At 41.0% G+C, this 25,230-nt stretch overlaps 1 protein-coding gene across 2 annotated transcripts in view; it reads right to left on the reverse strand.

Annotated features, from left to right (window-relative positions):
• The window catches only part of OSBPL10 (oxysterol binding protein like 10), a 270,826-nt gene that overhangs the window by 56,934 nt on the left and 188,662 nt on the right, over nt 1-25,230 (reverse strand). For both annotated transcript variants that reach the window (XM_063115072.1, XM_063115071.1), the window contains one exon: nt 5,804-6,014. In XM_063115072.1, the coding sequence (XP_062971142.1) occupies nt 5,804-6,014 (211 nt within the window). The remainder of the gene's footprint in view (nt 1-5,803; nt 6,015-25,230) is intronic.

The following is a 25,230-nucleotide window of genomic DNA, read 5'->3' on the forward strand; positions in this document are numbered from 1 at the left end:
AGTAAGCAGGTCCTGAGCTGAACAGAGAGCTACGGGGGCTGCTGAAAGGATCCACCACATTCCAGCAAAATCAGTGGGAAGAAACTCACACCTAGACACAGCTTGGTGATATTTTCCCAGGTTTTTTATTACTGAAATTTCAAACACATACAAAAGTAGACAGAGAGAATAGGATCCCTAGCTCGTGAAGTTGGAAAACATTTTTGAATAACAAAAATCAAGAGAAAATTTTTCCAATCATGTAGGCAGAAAAATTAGACCTTCCTGGAAGGAAAAAAATAAGGCTAATCTTCAATTTTGCTACAACACTAAATGCCAGAAGAAGAAGAGATGAACAGAAGAATGCAAACAAAAGTCTACAGATTTGGAGTGGGGTTGGGGGCTGGGGAATCATGCTCACCCCCGGCCAAATTATCTTCTCTCTAGTAAAAATAGCCAACATTTATTGAGCTCTTGCTAGGCGCCCAGGACTACTGTACGTACTTCACATGTACTAACTCATCTAATCTAATGGCGACCCCATGACGTAGATACCACTATGCCCATTTGAGAGATTAAAAATCAGGCATAAAGAGCTGGTAAGTGGTAGACTGAAGATTAAAACCCAGGCAGCCTGCTCCGGAGCCCATACTACACTCCACACCCTCTGCCCACTCAGCAGCACTGCAGAGGCTCAAAAAATTCAACCCTCTTCGGGAAAAAAATTACTTGGAGACATTTACAATACACAAAGAAGCAGAATTAAGAACTCAAGAATAGGAAAGTCACCTACAAAAAGACTGGCAGTGAACCATAAACCCAGGTAAACATAGCTGAGAAGGGCCAAGACAAAGGTCAGGCCAAAAAGACACTTGCCTCAGGTGTAAAATATAAGGAAGCTCCAAGAAACTCAACAGTCAGTAGTCAAGATAAATGGTAATTTTAATAATGTGAAAGAAAGAAAGAGAAAGACGGACGGACAGACGGATGGAAGGAAGGGAGGGAGGGAGGGAGGCAGATAGACTTGACCTCACTTGCTTTGCTCTAATCTTCATCCTTTCCAATTCTATCTGCTATAAACTGAATGTGTCCCCCAAAATTCTTATGCTGAAGTCCTAACTCCCTGTATGACTGACTATATTTAAAGACAGGGCCACTACAGAAGTAATTAAGGTTAAATGAGTTCATAAGGGTAGGGCCCTGATCCAACAGGATGTATCTTTAAAAGAAAAAGAGGGACCATAGCTCTGTCATTCTCCACACACATACACCAAGGAAAGGACATGTGTGGACACAGCAAGAAGGCGGCCATCAGCAGCTAGGAAGAGAGCCCCCACTAGAAACCAGATTAGCCAGAACCTTCACCTTGGCCTTCCAGCCTCCACAACTGTGAGAAATAAATTTCTCTTATTTAAGCCACCTAGTCTACAGTTTTTTGTTATACCAGCCTGAGCTAAGACACTTGTTGTTGTTGTTGTTGTTGTTGTTTGGTGCTGGCTGATATGGGGAACCGAACGAACCCTTAACCTTGGTGTTATCAGCACCACACTCTGAGTGAGCTTTCTGGCCAGCTTCAACACTGTCTTTATGTAAAATTTTGATATTTTGTTCATGATGGATTATTTTCACATTAATTTTGATTTTTAAAAAAATACTGTGTGAAAGCATCATTTATCTTAATGACTGAGATTTTTGGCACCCCCCTCCAATTCTGTACTTATGGCTAGTGTTTCCCTTGTCTCACCCTAGTCCCAGTCCTGGAACTGACTATAAACAATTTTTCTAAACACAGTTAAATGACTGAATATCAAAGTCAAAATTATTTTAAAAGAGAATTAATCATTAATATACATTATATAAATATTGTACTATTAAAATAATAACTGTTGTTATTATATTAATTATAATTAATATAATATTAAGTGGCCCATATTCTAATACCAAAAATTGGGAAGCAGATTTGAGAAGCAGAGAAAGTTAAAGTATGCCCAGCCTTCACTGTTAAAAGAAAGATTCAGAAAGTAGTTTGTCATCCTTGACTTTGATGACTTCAAAAATATAGCTTAAAGAACGATTATGAAAAACTTAATGGAAGCTTCCAGACAGCTGAACGCATGGAGGTTCCTAAAGGGTGGCACACCCAAGAAGGGCATGGAAGTTCTGTGCCTCTTCCCAAATCTTGCTCTATGCATCTCTTCACCTGTATCCTTCGTATATCCTTTAACATAAACCAGTGAACATTTTTTTTAAAAAATGAAAAAGAAAAAATGTAACCACTACTAGAATTTATATACAATCATATTTTTTCCCCCAAACACTAAAGAAATGTGAAGGAAATACAACCTGCATAGCCTGTCTTGTTATACGAGTCTGCTCTGAATTCGAACTATGTTCCCTGCACTAAGTCTTACAAGCAAATAACTAACCAGCACAGAGGACAGACTACTCTGTACCCGCTAAGCACACTGAAGGTCGTTTATCTCCCACACTGGTCACCCACCTGACATCTGGGCTCCAAGTAGCACAACTTTTTCCAATCTGAGCACAGTTCTGCCTGCCTTTTCCTCATAGAATCAAAGTCACGCCTCTGAGGCTGGGGAAAAAGATGCCCAGTCCCCTGTCAATCAGTCATTTGCCTCCACCACTCTACTGAAGTAGATTTAACAGCCACCAGGAATGGTAAGAGAGCTGCATAACTTAAACCTTGACCAAGAAGCCAAATTACTTTATTAATTTTAATTACAAACCTCTCCATAAACAGAAGTTAAGTGAAGCATTTCAGACCCATTATATCTTAGAGATAGCGTCAGAGACAGGTCTGGGAGCCAAAACGCATAGGTGGGAGGCAGACGAATACTACAGTGTTTTCAGATTTCAATCCAGTTGCTCAGCAGGTTTGAAACAAAATGAACATTAGAAAGCAACATCTGGACAAAGGATCCAAAGCCAACATAGTTCCCTAAAGATGCAGTGAAACGCTACAGAAGATGAAACGCTATGAGACCACAAATTCATTCTGATTCAGGAAAGGGGCAAAAGAAAAAACAGTGCAAATATCAGAAAGCAAAGAGACTTTAAGCAAGAACGATGTGCGTGGATATCAGATGTGCTGCTGGTACTGTGGGCCTCCCAGCCCACTGAACATTTCAATGAAACCCTGATAGAGTTTTGCTTTAATGAGATTTTGGTTTCCATCAGTACAGCCTGGCACTTCATAGACATAACCATTATAATTTTTATCAGTCATGTCAGAGTGCTATAGCGACTATCAACCTTGAGAGCCCCTAGATTCTAAACAAACACATTCTGTGGTAACATTCCTGGCATCAAACATATTCTCTTATCCCACTGGCTTGAGATTCTGGAATTCTCTTTTAACTTCAGGCAACTATTATGTTTTGGATGCAAGAAGTAATTCAATTTTTTTCCCCAACGCATGACATAGATTTAAAAGACACATGCAGATTGGTTTAAAACTTAAGGGGCTGTGTTACATGGAATGTAACTTTTAAAAGAGTTAAGACAACAAGGAAATAAAATACTCATTGTGATGCTTCATGCACCCTCTATTCTTCAACTTTCAGCCGAGATTCTTCATGAAAATAACCAAAAATAAGGGAAGATGGGCAAATGGTTGGGGGTGCAGGGAAGACATGAAGGCGGAAACACCAGGCATAATTGCAGGGACACTGCTCTGTCTCCCCTTCTCCCAGTTTCCACTTCAACCTGTCACATCTGAAATTCCATCACTCAAGCTTTGTCCCTCCAGGCCCTTAAAAACACAAGAGACCCAATGAAAGTCAGAGAGGAAAAAAATTAGAAATTTGCCAGAAACCAGTGCTGAAAAAAGATTTTCTTTTTTTTTAAAGGATAAATTTTAGGAGTAAAAGGGTTCAAAGCTTGCATTTACTAGTGAAAGATTCTTGCAATAGGCCCATTAGTTTGCAGAGGCCAGAAGTTACAATACAGGGCAAGAGAGACCATAGAAACCTGACAAGTCTCCAGTCTAACTCTGAGATTGTGCCCAAGTCCCAACGGGGGTCACTGAGGCTCCTTCCGGATAAGAAAATGTCAAGGAGTCTCGCTGAGGCTTCTGCATTTGAGTTTCATTTTTCAAGCTAGGAAGGAAGAGGAAAGGTAGAAAAGCAGGTTTGGGTGCCTTGGCTCTGTGCCTGAATACACACAGACTTTCTCTTAGACAGGATCCTGCACCAGAATATTTTTCCTTTGCAAAAAGGGACATCATGAGATAACTGACAAAATTTAGTAACATCTGTAGATTAGGGAATAGAATTGTATTCATGCTAATTTACTGATTTTGATCATTGTCCTGTCTATATAGGAAAATGTCCTTTTTTAAAGGAAATATACACTGAAGCATTTAAAAGTCATGAAACATCATGTCTGCAACTTACTCCTAAGTGGTTAGAAAATCATAATACGCATATATAGAGAGAGAAAAGATAATAAAGCAAATGTAATAAAATATTACTATCAGGGAATGAATACATGAGAACTTTCCATTACTATGCTTACAACTTCTTTGAAGTCTGAAATTATTTTAAAAAATAAAATAAATATACGAGTACACTTGCCCTGAGGGAATTATGATGCTAGCAAGAAACTGTCCCCAACCCTAGTTTGGGGAGACCCAGGAGGCCTGCTGTGGATGGAACAAAGAACCCCAAGCAGGGGAAAGCGTCTGCTGTAGCAGGAAGAGCCTGTCTCTCACTTTGGCTCTGCCACTTCACTGGGTGACCTCGGGCAAGTCATTTAACCACTCTGGGCCTCCGTGCCTCATCCCCCAAATAGGGATACTATTGCCCCTAATCATACCTACCTTGTAAAGATTTCAGAAAACATGTAGTGAAGACCAAATGCTGGTAGGACCAGAGCTCAGTAAATGACGGTGGGTATCACAGAAAGAAACCCAAATTACCCACACACAGTCTACTCTGAAACACCAACTGTCCCTTTGAATCTTCAGTGAAATGGGGGCAGAGAGCATTTGAGGAAAACATGAAATATAAAGACTATCACTCATAACCTGGATTAACTTTTTATCACCTAAGTTTCCTCACTAATTAGGTGGCCCCTGGGCAAGGAAGCTCAGTAAAGCTTCTTTCATTCTGTTAATTATAATTCTTTATAATTATATGTAACACGCCCAGTCTCAAGCTATTTTCACCTTCATCATTGAATTTAATCTTCACTAATATCTTTATATCTGCTTATTGATTAAATTGAGGCATCTTAAGGGAACATATTACTATCTCTGGCTTCTGAATAAAAAACTAGAAATTCTGCTGGTATGTATTCCAGAGAAATTCCCACACAGGCCCATGGGGGACACGCACAAGGGCGCTCCCTGCAGTGAGGTGAGGGGGGCAGAAGCTGGAGGCGATGAGCGTGCCGTCAGCTCAGGGTGGCTGGGGAGCACGTGTGGATATGCACCATGCACATGATGGACCATGTGCTGCCTAGCAATGCATCACCAAACACAACACTGGGTGCAAAAGTCACCAGTGAAATGAGACAGACTGCATAAAGTAACACCAGCGAGTCTGAAAGGCATTCCACAGTGTTCACGTAAACATGTTAGATTTTTCAGAGGATGTTACATTTCTAACTAGTAAAAGGAAATTATATCCCCAACTGTGGAGGAAAGGAGGGAGGAATTAATGGAGAGACACTTGCATAAAAGGACAGACGGATGAATGGTGGAGAAATACATGAAATTAAAGGAGGAAGGCAATGGGGGATACCCACACGCACACACAGACCGGGCTCATGCCAAGCAATGACAAGCCCACGGGGGTCTTACCTGAGGCCCCTGGCTTGTGGCCGGGCTGGCCCACCTGGTGCACGCTCTGCTGTAACAGGTTGAGGCACTCCCCAAGGCAGCTGAGGGTGGCAGCAGAGGTAGCTTTCAGGAGCAGCAGGTCCTGATCCAAGGCAGTGAGGGGGCCAGAACCTGGCAGGGACTCGATGGCGTGCACAAGGTTCTTCTGCTGCCCTTCTACCTGGCTCATCATCTACAAAACAGGGAAGACAGCAAGGCAGTAAGGGCCAGAAGTCCTCCTCCTGACAGGTTGGGGAGCCAGCACTTAACCATGGAACTGGATAAAGTTAGGTGAGAGTCAGCTCCAAGAGTGCTCAGTGCACATTAGTCCTTTGCCAAGATACATACTCCTGGGTGAAATCTGTCCAGTAAATCTATCCAAAGGCACTCTGATCAAAAGAGAGTTTTAGAACTTTAGAGCTGAAAGGGACCCTCAGGGCTATCTGCATATATCATGTTACAGATCTTCTGAAGGCAAGGCAATAACAAATACATTAAAAGCTGAAGTCCTTGCAGCCATCTTTAAAGTTCCATTGCTATGGTAGGTCACCTGAGACAGTGGACGCACCATGGTTTTCCCTCAGAGCAAGGGTAACACCTTGCTGTCCCTCCAGCTGCAATTCCTAACTCTTTGGCAGTCCTATTCACAGTTCAAGAAATGGAAGCATTCCTGGTACGTGTCATCAGGAAAAGAAAAGAACAAAAGGAAAAAAAAGATATGAAAGCAAAATCTGAGGCTGTTATTTGTACAAGTGAGAGCACAGTGAAGCCAGTACTGCCCTCCCCCCCCCAAAAAATGCTAAACAGGACATGACTTTCTTAACATCACGTAAGATGTCAGGAAGAAGAGAAAACCCCGGAATTACAGACCCAGCCCTACTCCATAGCTTAAGCTATGACAAATCGTATCTTGTGGCCTGGCTGTAATGCATAAGCTTATCACAAGACAGTCCCCTAATTGCGTCTTTGAATTGACAAATCAAGAGGAAAGGAACTCGAACAGCCAGAAAAGGACTTTTACTGGTTATCTTGTGAAATTCATCCCCCTCACGTTTTATCTTATCTTATTAAACAAGATGACGGACATAAATTGCGCCATGTGTGGCAAATAATTACTCCTTCTAGGTCATAGAGCTGACGGCACCACAGGCAGGAAAAACTCCTATTCTCTGCACTCTGGTCCACTGTTCTCCAAGCTTCCTCACAAAAGCTGTCCTTAATTTGAAGCAACATCTCCTGCTTTGTCAGTCATCTCACAACGATCCCAGAGGGTGCTTGTTAGCATCACGATTTCACCAGCCACGAAGAAGCAATCGTTCTATAAGGACCACTGGACTTGGACACAAAACTCATTCTATGCTCTACCTTTTTTTCTATTTCCTTTTGAAAACAAATACCTGCTATTTTCTATCATTCGGTGTAGTCTTCTGCTCTATTTTTTTTTAAAAAGTTCATCCCTTGTAATGCTACTTACCATACAGGTGCCATTACTTCAACACTCATGTTGCACACACATGGTCTGGAGTGTTCTCACCTTAATAATGTGCACACCCATAATGTGGCCTTGCAAATTGTTTCCTACAGATGACAGAGTTTATACCTAGCCACTGTGGTTTCTGAAACAGCATCTGAAGCATAACAGGAGCTCAGCTCAGTAAGTATTCATTTCTCCTTCAGGTCTTTACCTAAAAGTCACCTTCTCCAGAAACCTTTCCACCTAATTTAAAATTGCATCTCCAGCCCAACCTCGACAGTCCTATCCTCCTTGCCAAATTTATTTTCCCCACAGTACTTACCACCTTCCAATCTAACTTGTAATTTATTTATTACATTTACTTATGCTAGTGTGTAAGCAGATGTCAAGATCTGTGTTGTTCACCAATGTACAGTAAACATCTACTGAATGAATGAATCCAAGTCTCACTCTTCTCTCACTGAAGTGCAAGAGAATCCATTCATGACACACAGTCTATAGAAATCACTATACTTGATGTGCATAATATGGCTAAAGATTTAGTAAAGGATAATATCTCCATAATCAGTTTAGGTTTGCCAAGAAATACTGTCAAATGTATAAATTTAACTTCAAACAAGATAAAATGCGCATATATGCATTGTCAACTACATGTACAACTGCTAACAGGAAGAAGTGGATTTTGAGTTATTTGCCATAGTCAGCATTTCTGTAAATTCCAACCATAAAACCTTGTCTTAGAAAAATGTGTTGAAAAGAAAGGGAAAAAAATATGATGGAACATATAATACATTATGTTTTCAACTATTATGAACGATGCCATAATTATTAAGAGAAACAAGTAAAATCAAGCCATTAACTATACAGAATGTGTTCTTTCTTAATGAACAAAAAGAACTAAGTGTATCCCAATTACATAGTATAGGATTAATACTTGTTATTTCACAAGCATATTATGTAAATCTTAGGTAATAAAGACACAAACAGGCTTAACAAGATGTTCTACTCCATCACAACAGAGGCACGTGCCCCGAGATCAAATCCACACATCAGCTCTCTGGAAAGAGCCTACTGCCAGTGCAAAGGCAGGATGGCCTTTTAGAGGGGGCATGTGGAAATGGCAGTGGGTGGGTTTGGTGGTTACAATGACAGGGAGAACTAACTAGTACTAAGTGGGTAGTGGGAACAACAGTGCTAAATGTCTCACGAAGAGAATTAGTTCTGAATTCGAACGAGTATCCCTACAGCATTTGCTTTCCTGTGCCTCTTCCCATCTACAGGGAAAGTTGCTTCTTCTAAAAGTCCTAAAGGACTTCCCGTCAAGATGGCGGAATAGATGGTTCCTAGCGTCACTCTCTCCCACAAATCAACTGATTTAAACTATAAAAACATAACATCAAGTGCATATGGAACAGGGAGACGTCCAGCGGGGGAGGCAGAAGCTCCTCGGAGACCACATGCCCTGTGGGGCCGCCGTCACATGATCCGGCAGATAGGCTTCACCGCCACCAGCCGGCTCCATTCACAGCCCAGCCCAGTGCACACAGAGTGGGGAGACATGTGGCAGGAGAGGAGGAGGCTCCGCAGAAACCACACACCCTGTGGGGCCGCCACTACGTGATCCAGCAGGTAGGCCTCACCGCAGGCACCCGGCTCCATTCCCAGCCTGGCCTAGTGCGCTCGGAGCAGGGAGACATCCAGCAGGGGAGGTGGGAACTTCACGGGGACGCACTGCTGCCGCATGATACAGCAGCCTGGCCCAATGCGTACGGAGCACAGAGACGTCCAGCAAGGGAGATAGAAGCTCCGGAGAGTCCACACACCCTGTGGGGGAGCGACCACCGCGCGATCCAGCAGCAGGTAGGCTTCACCGTCGGCACCTGGCTCTATCCCAAGACTAGCCTAGGGCGCACAGAGCAGGGGGACATCCTGCAGGGGAAGGGGAAGCTCTGCAGAGACCACACGCTCTGCGGTGCCTTCGTGCATCCCAGCAGCCCAGGCCAGAGCGCACGGAACAGGGAGAAGTCCAGCACGGGAGGTGGAAGCTCAACAGAGACCACACACCCTGTGGTACCACCCCCGTGATCCAGCATCCCGGCAGTGTCCAAGCTGACCAGAGAGGTGGCTCCCCAGAGAAGCCCAAGACCCAAGGCAACCACAAATGCAAGGCACTAGTGGCCAATTGAGCAGTCACTGTGGTAGCCATACGAAATTGGCAACCACAGCAACATCTTAGTCAGTCAATACTATCAAACCTGTGGGCTGTGAAACCCCCTGCCACAACGAATAAACATCAAAGAAAAGATACCAGAAATGCGAAAAATCAAGAAAGTACACCACCAAAGGATAATAACTCTCAAGCTCTAGATCCTATAGAACAAGAAGCCCTTGAAATGACTGACAAGGAATTTCAAGTGATAATTCTAAGGAAACTGAATGAGATACAAGAAAACTCAGCTAGACAACATGATGAAACGAGGAAAAGTATACAGGACCTGAAAGAGGAAATGTACAAGGAAATCAATGCCCTGAAAAAAAATGTAGCAGAACTTGCCGAACTGAAGAAGTTATTCAGCAAAATGAAAAACACAACAGAGAGTTTAACCAGCAGGCTTGTGGAAGTTGAAGAGAGAACCTCTGAACTTGAAGATGGGCTGTTTGAAATAACACAAGCAGACAAAAAAAAGAAAGAATCAAAGGCATTGAAGAAAATCTAAGAGAGATATCAGACAACAACTTTAAGCGCTCACATATCCGAGTCATGGGTATTCCAGAAGGGGAGGAAAAAGGAGATTGCACTGAAAACATATTCAACAAAATAGTGACAGAAAACTTCCCAGGTATAGGAAAAATCACAGATCTTCAGATCCAGGAAGCTCAACGATCTCCAAACGTATTCAACCCAAAAAGGTCTTCTCCAAGACATGTTATAGTCAAACTGGCAAAACTCAAGGACAAAGAGAGAATTTTAAAAGCTGCAAGAGAGAAGCATCAAATCACCTATAAGGGAGCCCCAATCAGGCTAACATCAGACTTTTCATCACAAACCCTAAAAGCCAGAAAGGAATGTGATGATATATTCAAAGTACTAAAAGACAAAGATTGTCAGCTAAGAATACTCTACCCTGCAAGGCTGTCCTTCCGAAATGAAGGGCAAATAGTATATTACTCAGACAAACAAAAACTGCGGGAGTTCACCACAACACGACCACCCTTACAAGAAATTCTCAGTGGAGTACTCGGTTTGGTTCCTGAAAAATAACTACCACTGCCATAAAAACCCAAGAAAAATCAAAACCCACTAGTATAATAAAAATGGCATTCATGAAGAGAAAACATACAAACAAAAAAGCTATCTACAACCTAAGGAACCAACAAACACAAAACAAACAGTAAATCAGAAAGCAAGAAACAAAAGACACCTAAGACAACCAAACAATAATCAATAAAATGCTAGGAATAAATCAACACTTTTCAATAACAACTCCTAATGTAAAAGGCTTAAATTCCCCAATCAAAAGACACAGACTGGCTGACTGGATTAAAAAGGAGGACCCAACTATATGCTGCCTACAAGAGACCCACCTCACCCATAAAGACTCACATAGACTAAGAGTGAAAGGATGGAAAAAGATTTACCATGCAAACAGAAAAGAAAAACGAGCTGGAGTAGCTATTCTTATATCTGACAAAATAGACTTTAAACTAAAAACCATAAAAAGAGACAATGAGGGACACTACATAATGATAAAAGGACTGATCCATCAACAAGACATAACAATCATAAATATGTACGCACCCAATGTTGGAGCAGCCAGATTTATAAAACAAAATCTATTAGACCAAAAGAAGGAAATAGACACTAATACCATAACAGCAGGGGACCTGAACACCCCGCTGTCAATATTGGACAGATCATCTAGGCAAAGAATCAGCAGAGAAACACAAGATCTAAACAATGCTCTAGACCAATTGGAATTGGCAGATATCTACAGAACATTCCATCCAACAACCTCAGAATATTCATTCTTCTCATCAGCACATGGATCATTCTCCAGAACAGATCACATATTAGGTCACAAGTCTCAACAAATTCAAAAAAACTGGAATTATCCCATGTATTTTCTCAGACCACAAAGGATTAAAATTAGAAATCAATAACAAACAAAATTCTGGAAACTATACAAACACATGGAAATTAAACAGCATTCTACTTAATGACGTATGGGTCCAAGAAGAAATCAACCAGGAAATCAAAAAATTTATTGAAACTAATGAAAATAATGATACATCATACCAAAACCTGTGGGATACTGCTAAAGCAGTATTAAGGGGGAAATTAATTGCATTAAATGCTCACCTCAGAAGAATGGAAAGATGGCAAGTAAACAACCTAACACTTCACCTTAAAGATCTAGAAAAACAAGAACGATCCAAACCTAAAGTTAGCAGACGGTAAGAAATCATTAAGATCAGAGCAGAACTTAATGAAATTGAAACCCAAAAAACAATACAAAAGATCAATGAATCAAAAAGTTGGCTTTTTGAAAAGATAAATAAAATTGACAAACAATTAGCATGGCTAACAAAAAATAAGAGAGAAGATTCAAATAACAAAAATTAGAAATGAAAAAGGTGATATTACAACTGATTCATCTGAAATACAAGGAATCATTCGAGACTACTATAAACAACTACATGCCAACAAATTTGAAAATCTGGAGGAAATGGATCAATTTCTGGACACACACAAGCTCCCAAAACTGAGCCATGAAGACGTAGAAAATCTGAATAGACCAATAACAATAAAGGAGATTGAAGCTGTTATCAGAAGGCTCCCAACAAAGAAAACCCCAGGACCAGATGGATTCACAGCAGAATTTTACCAAACATTCAAAGAGCAATTGACACCGATTCTTTACAAACTATTCCAAAAGGCTGAAACAGACACAAATCTCCCAAACTCATTCTATGAGGCAAACATCACCCTGATACCAAAACCAGGTAAAGATATAACCAAAAAAGAAAACTACAGGCCGATATCCTTGATGAATATAGATGCAAAAATCCTCAATAAAATACTAGCAAACAGAATACAGCAACACATAGGTAAATTAATCACCACAATCAAGTGGGATTCATCCCAGGGATGCAAGGTTGGTTCAACATATGCAAATCAATAAATGTGATACACCATATTAATAAAATCAAACACAAAGACCATATGATCATCTCTACAGATGCTGAAAAAGCATTTGATAAAATTCAACACTCATTCATGACAAAAACCCTCTATAAGTTAGGTATAGATGGAAAGTATCTCAACATAATTAAAGCCATATATGATAAACCAACTGCCAATATCATACTGAATGGGGAAAAGATGAAAGCGTTTCCTTTAAGAACAGGAACTAGACAAGGATGCCCACTCTCACCACTCCTATTCAACATAAGTGTTGGAAGTACTAGCCAGAGCAATCAGAGAAGAGAAGGAAATAAAGGGCATCCAGATTGGAAAAGATGAAGTCAAACTGTCCCTGTTTGCAGATGACGTGATCCTATATATCGAACAGCCTAAAGCCTCTACAGAAAAACTCTTGGAGCTGATAAATGATTTCAGCACAGTAGCAGGATACAAAATCAACACGCAAAAATCAGTAGCATTTCTATTCTCCAAGAGTGAACATGAAGAATTGAAATCAAGAAAACCTGCCCATTTACAATAGCCACCAAAAATATAAAATACTTAGGAATTGAGTTAACCAAGGATGTGAAAAATCTCTATAATGAGAACTACAAACCGCTGCTGAGAGAAATTAGAGAGGATACAAGAAGATGGAAAGATATCCCATGCTCTTGGATTGGAAGAATCAACATAGAGAAAATGTCCATACTACCCAAAGTGATATACGAATTCAATGCAATCCCCATCAAAATTCCAAAGACACTTTTCTCAGAAATGGAAAGAACTATCCAGACATTTATATGGAATAACAAAAGACCACGCATAGCCAAAGCAACACTGAGCAACAAAAATAAAGCTGGAGGCATAACACCACCTGACTTTAAACTATACTACAAAGCTATAATAACCAAAACAGTATGGTACTGGCATAAAAACAGACACACTGATCAATGGAATAGAATAGAGAATCCAGAAATCAACCCACACACCTACAGCCATCTGATCTTTGACAAAGTCACCAAGCCTATACACTGGGAAGAGACTGCCTCTTCAGCAAATCGTGCTGGGAGAACTGGATATCAATATGCAGGAGAATGAAACTAGACCCATACCTTTCACCATACACTAAACTCAACTCAGAATGGATTAAAGAATTAAATATACACCCTGAAACAATAAAACTTCTTAAAGAAAACATAGGAGTAACACTTCAGGAAATAGGACTGGACACAGACTTCATGAATACGACCCCAAAAGCACGGGCAACCAAAGGAAAAATAAACAAATGGGATTATATCAAACTAAAGAGCTTCTGCACAGCAAAAGAAACAATTAACAGAGTTAAAAGACAACCAACAGAGTGGGAGAAAATATTTGCAAAATATACATCTGACAAAGGATTAATATCCAGAATATACAAGGAACTCAAACAACTTTACCTGAAAAAAGCAAGCAACCCAATTAAAAAATGGGCAAAAGAGCTAAGTAGGCATTTCTCTAAGGAAGATATACAAATGGCCAACAGACATATGAAAAAATGCTCAACATCACTCAGTATCCAGGAAATGCAAATCAAAACTACACTGAGATACCATCTCACCCCAGTGAGGATGGCTAAAATCCAAAAGACTCTGAACGATAAATGCTGGTGAGGTTGCAGAGAAAAAGGAACTCTCATACACTATTGGTGGGACTGCAAAATGGTGCAGCCTCTATGGAAAATGGTATGGAGGATCCTCAAACAATTGCAGATAGATCTGCCATATGACCCAGCTATCCCACTGTTGGGAATATACCCAGAGGAATGGAAATCAGCAAGTCAAACGTATATCTGTTCCCCAATGTTCGCTGCAGCACTATTTACAATAGCTAAGAGTTGGAACCAGCCCAAATGTCCATCATTGGATGAGTGGATACGGAAAATGTGGTATATCTACACAAGGAAATACTACTCAGCTATAAAAACGAATGAAATACTGCCATTTGCAACCACATGGATGGACCCTGAGAGAATTATATTAAGTAAACAAATCAGGCACAGAAAGAGAAATACCACGTTTTTACTTATTGGTGGGAGCTAAAATAAATAAATAAATTCACACACACACAAAAAGAAGATGGGGGGGGAGACATAACAACTACAATTCCTTGAAGTTGATACGACAAGCAAACAGTAAGGATATTGTTGGGTAGGAGGGGGGAGAGGGAGGAGGGAGGGAGGTTTCGGTAATGGGCCATAATAATCAACCACATTGTATATCGACAAAATAAATTTTTTTTAAAAAATTAATAAATGAATAAATAAATAAATGTCTCACGAATCAGGACACAGTCCTATACAACAAAGAACTTTGCTGCTTAAAATGCTAACAGTATGGACTTGAGTAACCCTGTGCTGGAGACATATCAATAACCAGGCACTTGTGGATTTCAAGATCTTTCTTGCTAAACTGAGTGCTAAAAATAAAAGGAGCCTAGCACAGTGATGTGTACACAGTAGAAACCTCCTAAAGATTCATTTTCTCCCCTTTTTCTGTAAGATGTGAAACGGAATTCTAGTCTCTAATGACACAATTGATGCCAATCTTCACTTTTATATTAGGTTCAGACTATAAAAGAAATTGAATGAACCCTAAAAGAAATGTAGGATTCCTAGCCTCAAAGCTGTATATTACAGTTATTACTGCTCTAAGATTTGCTAAGACTGAGAGGCACTGAAGAGTCTTCATCAGACTTTGGAAGAACAAGCTTTAGCTATTTCCATATCTCTCTAATTCTAATGAAGGGCACACATGAGAAGACACGTGTGGAACTGAAAACCTGTATGCACCAGACATACCAAAAGCAAATTCTTAAAGCAGGCTCCTTCTCCCCTTCAAGGTGCCTATAGGTTTATCACCAGAAGAGTAAAGCACAACCATCAACATGCAGACTCACCTGCAGCTACCAGTCTTTAAAAAAATGTTGAACCACTTACTTTAATTATTTAAATTTCAAATCAGAGCCCTAACCACTTCTTCCAAGGCAAAGCAACATCAATCATCCTTGGTGTTTAAAAACAAACTAAGAAAAGGACAAATTTCATTTCTTTTTGGCATTTGGTTTCCACAATCAGGAGCATCACCATCTTGTAACACAGGTACAAAAATGGGGCCCCAAATTAAATTTCAGATACACTCCCCTGAAAATGTCAACTCTGAGGATGTGAAAGAGACTAAAATGCAGTTTAAGTTGAACTTCACAGATAATCAAACTTCAAAGGGAAAATTAAAAATCTACGGCCCATATATCACAGCACAAACAATGGTATTTGCATTACAAATCAAATCACAGGAGGTAATACTAATAGGATCAGTGGCTACAGAAAAACAAAGAAGAGATCAAAGAAGCTGAAACCAAGATGCAAAATCAAAACCCAGTAATACTCAATGCAACAAGTTTAGATCTGGCTAAAGAGCTAACAGGAGGGAGGGAGGGGACACGAGCCTTATTTGTTTTGACTGCTTCAGACTCTTCTGAGCCGCAAGCCTTGGTATAGGTTCTAGAAGGACCCAAAAATCCAGTCCTGACATGTCAACGAATACAAGTTCAGTCACTCATCCATTATGAACCAAAAGATCAGAGGCCTCCTGAACATAGATTCCCAATCCTCAAGTACCAAGGCTGCTTGCTTCAGTTCACAGAGCCTCCACAGGTTCCTCAGAGCCTTTAGTAACTCCATTTGTCTTGCCTGGAAGTAGACCAAATGATGATGTCAAATACAAGATGGCCTTGGGTTGTCATTTCTCCTCAGTCTGGAGGAATTTCTGAGCCCCTTCTAAGACTTGCTATTCCACTAACCTCATGAGCATTACTTTAGCATTCCAGGAGACTCCATCCCAGACATACTTTGATGATTTATTACAGGACTTTCCCAAAATATCCATGAACACTTTAATGGAAACGTCAATAGACAGTTTGCCTCCTAAGATTCTCTGAACGCCTTGCCTCAAAATCCTCGCCTTATTTCTACCCATGCTGAACTGCTGTATCTTGATCCTCACCTAACCCTTATCGAGTCCCCACATTGTAAACCAAACTTCCAATTCTCAATAAATTCTGACTTTGCCTTCTTCACTTGGAGACACTGCAAACACCCTGTGGAAGTGGTGCTCTCCCTTATGCGCTGTAAAATAAAGTCAGCCTTATCTTATTAAAAGATTGCACTGTTGATATTTGGAGACTGGTATTCCAACCTGCAACACATTTCTCCAAATTTCTGATTGCTGCACACAGTAAATCCTGGCCTCACAACTGAACTATTTTTTCTGGTCCCAATGAGCTGCTGACTTTTCCTACCTGAATTTTCACCTTCCCCCTGTACCTCCCAGTCTATGTCTCTTGTTCCCTCCTGGCACAACATACACCTGGACTGATAACCTACCAAGAGTTCCCTTCAGGCAGGGTCCTGGGACCTGGGGACACCATGCTCCGTACCCCCACTGTCTTGTGCAGACCAGTCCTAAACATCTTATGACTCCCAAATATCTCTCAAGCCTCATTAGGTGAATGGAGAAAGAAAACCCATCCAGTGTACAGCTCTTCAAAATCCACATTTCTCAGTAGTGTTGAGAGTGAGAGTGACAGTGACAATATGGGACGAGATGAGCAGGAGAAAAATGGGGTCCATATCCAATGGAGGGAAGCTGCTGGCTAAAAGGATGAGGTTACAAGTAAAGAAGAATAAAGTAAAAAGACACAGGAAGAGAGTAAAGAACCGAACACAAGGATACTTCAAAAAGTTCATGGAAAGATGCGTATTGTCTTTTAATTCTATTTTTCCATGAACTTTTTGAAGTGCTGTATAAGAAATATAATACTCTATACTACAAACCAAAAGAAACCAAAAAAGGTCAAAAGAAGGAAAGATCTCAGACTGACAGTTAGATCTGCAATAAGCTAACTGCATGAGTCGGCGAACTTCTACAAAGGGCCAGATGGTAAGTACTTTAGGGTCTGCAAACCATGTGGTCTCTATGACCACTATTCCACTCTGCCACTGTAGCTTGACAGCAGCAGAGACAGTGTAGATTATCTTTTCTCATTCAAGTTGTAATTTTCCTGGTTCCTCATATGACTGGTAATTTTCAATTGTATCTTGGACATCTTGGCTATTCCATTAGGGGACTCTGGGTCCTATCTGAAGTTTTGCTCTTTGAAGGTGGCAGTCACAAGCTTAGGTTTAGCATACAGGTCCTGGCCTGCTTTTATGGGCTGTGGTTCCAATGACAATCTAATTTCAGAGCCACTGTGGTACTATTTTGATCTGCTTGGTATTATTTTGATCTGCTTTGATTTGCCTGCCTGTGGAGCCTCTACTCATTCCTGCCAGTGTTGCCTGAGAGAAGAGAAAGAGTTTCCCCAGACCACTGGCTGACTGGTGCCTCAAGGTAGGGAAGAGAGTTTCCAGCCTTCTAGGATGGGTGCTTATTTTGGCAGGATCCCTGTGCTGGTGACCCAGCTCTGGGTGGGGGAGGAGTCTCAGGACTGAAGTCATTTTTTACATATTAGGGCATAAAAGTCTGCTTTCCTTTTGCTATGAATTGAATGTCCCCCCAAAATTCACTGTTAAGAAGGTGGGAAATCCAGTTATGGTGTTTGAAAGGTGTGGCCTTCAAGAGGTGATTAGATTGTGAGGACTGTGCCCTCATGAATGGACTGATCCATTCATAGGGTAATGGACATGGTTCTGACGGCTTTATAAGGAGGGCAAGTGAGAAGGTTAGCTCTTTCTTGCTCAGCCCTTTTTCAGCATGTGAAAGCCTGGTTGCCACAGGACCCTGTCCAAAGTCCCCACCCAGAAGGAGGTCTTCACTAGATGTGCCCCCTGGACTGCATACTTCTCAGCCTCCAAAACTATAAGAAACAAATTTATTTTCTTTATAAATTGCACATTTTCAAATAGTCTGTTAAAAACAACAGAAATAGACTAATACACCTTTCAATGGCATGTAAGCACAAACACCCTGTTTCAACTTCAAGTTGAAGACTGCTTCATAAGCAGATCTAACTGGCCAGTCGGAAGATTTCATTGATCTTTTTGGTAACGGAATCTATTCCCCCCTTTCAGAAAACTGACAGGAGAGAAGCACTAATCATTTCTAGATGTTTACCCACTTTCTGGATTCATATCCACTTTGCTCTGAACTTCATGGTGTCATTACTGAGGCTGACCATTACTAAATGACTTAAGCCATCACCCCAGATTTCTCTATCCACTTGCACCCATGGGAGGCAAGACAGGCTAATGGAATTTTGAAGTTAAATATTTTGACACTTGGCCCTTATGAGATGGAGGGTATAGCAACAAAAGATTGGTTGAAAGGACAATGAGATGCAGGACATCCGAAATCTGTTCTGGTCTCTCCATAGTTTAACTATGAGTATGTTTATAAACCGACCCATGCTTTCCAGGGCAAAAGGCAAAATTCTGAACTGTGAGGGTGCGCGCGCACACGCACACACAGGGGCTGAGCCCTGTGCACTTCTTAAAATTTGGTTCCTTTCTGTCATTTCTTCACCTTTGGCTTTTCTACAATCATTTCCTTACCACCCCCAATAATAACTCCACACTGTAAAAATACAAAATGTAAATTTTACCTTTACAAACCTCTAAGAAACAAACACTTACTGAAATGTTTAAGATATGTGAGATCATAACATTTACAACCGAACTAATCTTACAGGTCTGCAAAGTCCGTCTCTTTCATTGGGAAGGCAGGAAACCTCACTTTGGAGAGGCTAGGTAACGTCACCAAGGTCACATGGCTTCACTTTAGTGGGACGAAAGGACTGGCCTGCCATCCTCCTGCTCTACTTCAGTACCTTTTATATTATGATATATGATCCTGTGCACTTCCTCTCATTTCCTTCAAATATTTTAGAAGCAAAATTCTATCTCCTGCCTCAGAAAACTATGGCAGTCTCATCCTTTCTACTGTCCCTCACTCCCATACTTTCTCACCACCTGGAAACTAGATGTTTTGTTTTTATTTTCTAATTACAAAAGGCTGGCTCACCCCATCAACCACCATCCCAACAAAATCAAACAGTAAAAACAGTTATAAAGAAGGAAGTAAACATTACCTGTAATCCCCCTTCCTGGAGATATAAGCACTGTTAACGTTCTGGGATTACCCTGACTCTTCTAATTTACATACACATACACAGAGGTATATTGTTTTATAGTTAAAAGATCAACCCTTATATATAATTTTGTAACCTTTTATTACCTTAGAATCCATCATCTCTGACACAAGCTTTACTTCAAAATAATCCAGTGGGGGTGAGAGAGTAGGGATGAGATGATACTGGCCTTGAGGAAAGCTCAAACTGTTTATGGGGACATGGAGGTTCAATATTATCTTCTCTAACGTTTTTATGTTTGAAATTTTCCATAACAACGTTACTTAAAATAGGGAGAAAACACTGAATTGTGTCCCCCCACCCCAAAATTCACATGTTGAAGTCTTAACAGTTCCTCAGAATGCAACCCTATTTGGAAATAGGGTCTTTACAGAGGTAATCAAGTTAAATGAGGTCAGTAGGGTGGACCCTAATACAATATGACTGGTGTCCTTATAAAAAGGGAAACTTGGACCAGACATCCTAGAAGGAAGATTAGGTGAAGACGTGGGGAGAAGATGACAATCTACAAGCCAAGGAGAGAGGCCTGGAACAAGCCCTTCTCTCACGGCCCCCAGAAGGCACCAACTTTGCCAATGACTTGATTTTGGACTTTCAGCCTCCAGAATTGTTAGACAATAAACTTCTGTTGTTTAAGACACTCAGTCTGTGGTACTTTGTTAACGCAGCACTAGCAAATAAATACACACATCACAGACTTCTTTCCACATCAATAAACAGAGATTTCATTATTTTATGGCTGCATTGTATAAGATCTTTTAACTCCAAGCAAAGTAGACCCTGGATTAAGAACAAATGTTCCTTCAATGCAATCTCCATCACTTCTCATGCAATTTTTACTAAAGGATAATACTCAGGTAGAACTGTCACAGGATGGTACCAAAGGTGAAGGAGGAAGCTCCTGCCTCTGCCAAAGCCGAAGCCAAAGCCAAAGCCAAGGCTTTGCAGGCCAAGAAGGCAGTGCTGAAAGGCATCCAGGCCACAAAAAAAAAAAAAAAAAGACGACGTGCATCACCCACCTTCTAGTGTCCCAAGAAAGCACAGCTCCGGAGACAACCCAAATATTCTTGGAAGAGCACCCCAAGGAGAAAACACTGACTTGGAAAATACATTTTCAGAATCATGAAATAGAAAACGCTGTAGGACACCTAAAATATGCTACTACAAAATATGCCTCGTTGGCATAAGGATTATTCTGAAACACTGTGGACACAGGAGAAGCTCCAAACACAAAACAGAAGTTACACTTTTGTCAGGGACATTTATAGCTACAAAGGAAATCTCCATTTGCACAGGTGTCTCCCTCTCTGTACCAGGAAGAAAGGACGACTAAATCACTAGAGACTCTTATCAATGGAGACAGCACCTACTTAAATCTGCATAGCAAACCTTACGCTTATTTACAGTACTTTTCCTGGATACCTTCCCCAAACTTACCTTCCCCACACCCTTTATTTCAGAGGACAATGCTATTTAAGCCTGAATCTAATCCACTTCTCTGAGATTTACTCATTTTTCTAACGTATAAATGTTATTAAATTTGTTTTTCTCTTGTTAATCTATCTTTTGTTACAGGGGTCTGTCCCATCCAAGAATTATGAAGGGTAGAGAGAAAATTGTTTTTCTTCCCCTACAATGTCTACACGAAGGTTAAAAACTATTATTTTTTAATTCCATTTGTCAGTACTGAATGCTAACATGTTGGTAACAAGAGGTGCAAGATACAAAAAAAAAAAAAATCTTTTGTTGTTGTTGTCAAAGAAAATGCCACAGAAGGATTTTGAGTAGAAGGCAAGGGATCGGTAAATAACCATCTTATTCACTACTGATTTATCTACACCCAGTACCTCCTGCACACAGAGACATGGACCTGAACAGGATGAACACAGATCCAGGAGCACTGACACTCTCTGGACACAGGGTGACCTCCCTTACACAACATCTGAAACCAGGGCTAGCAGCTCCATTCTGCAGCAGGCTACTACTCCCTGCTTTGTCTTCATTAAAAATATTTTCCCCCCTTTTTAATACAAAAGTAATACAATCACAAAAAACAGTAATCAAATAGAAGAAAAAAATACCCATAATATATCCAATACCTGAGATAAATAAATGTTAAAATCTTGGCACGTGTACTAACAACATTTTTATGTGTATGTATATGTGTGCATGTATATATATGAACTTTTATTTTTTAGGAAAATAGTTGCACACCATAATACTGTTTATAACCTTTTTTATTCAATATGTCATGTTAATACATATCTACAACATTATTTAAAATAGTGCAGATCGCTCCATCACATAAATATGCCATAATGTATTGCCCATTCCTTACTGCTGGAAATTATAATGATGTCTACCTTCTTTCTCAATGACAAATTACAATTCAAAAAACTTCTCTTTAGCTAAGTCTTGGCATAACTTTTTAATGATTTCCTTAAAATAAACTCCTGGAAGAGGAATTGCTGGGTTTAAGGGTTATTTAGCATTTTAAGACTTTTGATAAATACGCTGCCAGCTTATCACTGCAAAAAAACGGTACTAATTTGTATTTCCTCAGTAGTGTCTGAGCTGTGCTCACTCATCGCTCTTCAACATCATCTTTTTTCTTAACCAATTTCACAGGGAAAAAAATTCAAAGCAGTGTTTCATTGTTTTAGTTCATTGTTCACATCCCTGTATAATATGGGTTAAAGAAAGGTTAAGAAGTTTCCATATCTACTAAAGAAAATTTGGCGAGTAAGACGAAAGGGAGTCAGAGAGTCTGTTTTCCTTCCTAAGGATGGAAGGAGCAATGTGGGTGTCTGGCGCCAGGCACTCACACACGGGCAAGATGGTACCCCGCAATGGAAGGGAAGCTGATGCCCTGAGGAGAGGGGGAGCCAGGGGGATCTGGAAAGCCCTTGCAGAAGCCCACGTTCTCTTTTGAAAGGTCGGGGACAACGAGAACAAGGGTAAACTCTTCCTGAGGTTCCCACACCCTCGTAGAGCTAAAGAGAAGGGCTCTACCTGGACCTTGTGGTCCAACTGCCTAGGTATGACATCCTCGGAACCCCCTGGGTAAGGGAAGAGTGTCCCCCTCGGCATTCTGCCTAGAGCTCCAGGTCTGACTTGAGCCCAGCATTTAGCTTGAGAAAGAAGCAGAGAGCAGCCCTTTGCTTCCCCACATTTCCCCCTCTCTTCTCCCTCTCTTCATTCACCTCCAGTATCAAAGCCATACCAGTAACAGCCATTTACCTGCATAACACAAGCAGGGGGAAGGCGGGAGATTTACAGTTTACAAAAGTGCTTTCACAATCACAATCTTTAATTTACCGAGCTCTGCCCTGGCCACAAAGCAGGGCTGGTTATTTTTATTCTTATATTATACAACCCTGGGGCTGAAAGAGTAAACCACTGGCCCAAATCATAATCCTTCAAAGCAGAGATGTCAGGACTGAAGTCCAGTGTCCAGATCCAAACTTCCCTGCCCCTACCCAGCTCCCAGGAGACAGGCAGAACCATGCTGCACCTGCAGGTCCCAGGACAAGTGCTCACACAGACCGTGACGCTCCCCTAGCACGACCTTGCACCTCAAAGTAAGTGGAAGCTTGGGAGCAAGCTGGCTGGTCCACCCGGCCGATGCATCCTGAGTCAAGTGAGAACACAGACAACAAAGTCCTCCAGGGTAAAATTCACAGAAAACACAATTTATAAGCCAAAAAATAAAGGGTAAAGAACTGTTCTGCAAGTAGTGTGGAAGTTTCATTCAAGTGTTTAAGTTTCTCTCAGTTCTATAATCAGAAACCACTCAACATACACCAGGTAAGAAACAAAAACTAAAATGCTGCTTTACTGACCCATTTCAGAAGTCTTCTGATTAATCTACTGCCATTTCTCAGCAAATGCTAAATAGTGTATCAGTCTTTTTCTTCCTGTAAACTGTAACCTTACAAACCAAAGATCAATAAGGCATGAAATTGATTCACTTTCTTGAAACTGCTTCACCCTTGTCCACTCACGTTCCACATACATGCTCAGGCTGTCTCAAAGAACCTAAATATCTAAGTTTCTAGACATTTAATCTCCATTCTGGGGAAATTATTTTATTTTGCAAGGAGAGTAGATGGTCTCTAAGAACTTCTGAAGAAAATATGCCAACAGACATCTGTATTCTTTCTATTAAAAATTCACTTCATTTTTGATCCCTTGAGAAAATGTACCGATGTGCTCAACTATGGTTTTTGTTTTTTTTTCCCACTGCCAATGACCCTCTCCAGCAAAACCAGAACTCCCTTACTCCAGTCAAAGAGATGGTGTTTAGTTGTCTTTTGAGGTTTTTTAGTTACTTTTTGGTGGCTGGCCAGGTCAGGGAAGGTTTGGTAAAAGAGACCTCACACAAAATGTACCATTGGAAGCATGTTTTGCCACACAGACCAGAGGCACGAAGTACATTCACATCATCGTGGTGTTCACTCCTGTAGTCTGATATTTAAAACAACCCTAGATCACGACTTTGAGTCACACTCTGCCAGTGACAGCCCTCCTTTCCCCACCCCCGGTCCCCATTCATTTTACCACAACTCTGCCTTCGCTGGTGCCTTCTATGGGTCCGTTCGTTTCATCCACCTTTCCTCTTTTTGGTGGTGAGGAGCCACACGAGTTACTTGGCCAGGCTACTGCCACGGGGGTATGGAACAGGGCTGAAGATTTCCCATGGGAAGCAGGTGTGAGACCACCTCATGACACTTGAGGACAAATGATACACACCTGCACCTCTACAGAGCAGACTGTTGCCACAGGGAGTGTGCTGGGCCCATCGCACAAGGTTGGGTAGGTGGAAACCTTGCCCAGGGAGGCCTCGGTCCTTATCACCCACTCCTGTGTTTAAGCCACCAATTCCAGGACGCCACAAGCCCTGTTTGGCATCACCCTTTGACTCGCCCCTGCCCTACAAGAAGACAGAGTAAGATGTCAGCCTCCGTAGCAGTGGCTCTCAAAGGGTTTAGCAAAGTTTCCTGAGTTAGAAAAAGCAGGGAACTAATTTTTGCCCCCGAAAGAGAGTTTCTCACCCCCCATTCTCCCACAGTTTTAATAGACAATGATATTCTAACTTCAGCTTGGTAGCATATAAAAGGGGGCTTTAATTCCATTTTTCCACAAACTTTCTGAAGTACCCTCACATAACTGGGTCTTAACTCTACCCAGTAAATGCCTGCTACTCTCTTTGAAAGCTTAATTACTGTTTTTAGTTCAAATATCCACCCAAAGGAATAGACAAGAACATGACCACATAAGTCCTTTTTTCCAGCTAGGATTAATATCACTAGTGGCAATCATTTTCAGAAGAGAAATGCATCTCCAAAGGGTGCTTGAAAGAGAAAAGAAAAAATTGGACAAGACCATCACACCTCCAGGCAAATCCTTTATAGCATTTGAGCCTTGGCAAATGAAACTCTGAAGGGACAGATGCATTTATCAGGAATCTGCTTCATTAATCTGAAAGGGAAAATTATGTTAAGGGATAAGCCACCAGTAATTAATATTTATTGTATCCCCACTGGGTAAATGACACTGCAGTCA

The sequence above is a fragment of the Cynocephalus volans genome, chromosome 11 (assembly GCF_027409185.1).
Source record: "Cynocephalus volans isolate mCynVol1 chromosome 11, mCynVol1.pri, whole genome shotgun sequence".
NCBI classification, from domain to species: Eukaryota; Metazoa; Chordata; class Mammalia; order Dermoptera; family Cynocephalidae; genus Cynocephalus; species Cynocephalus volans.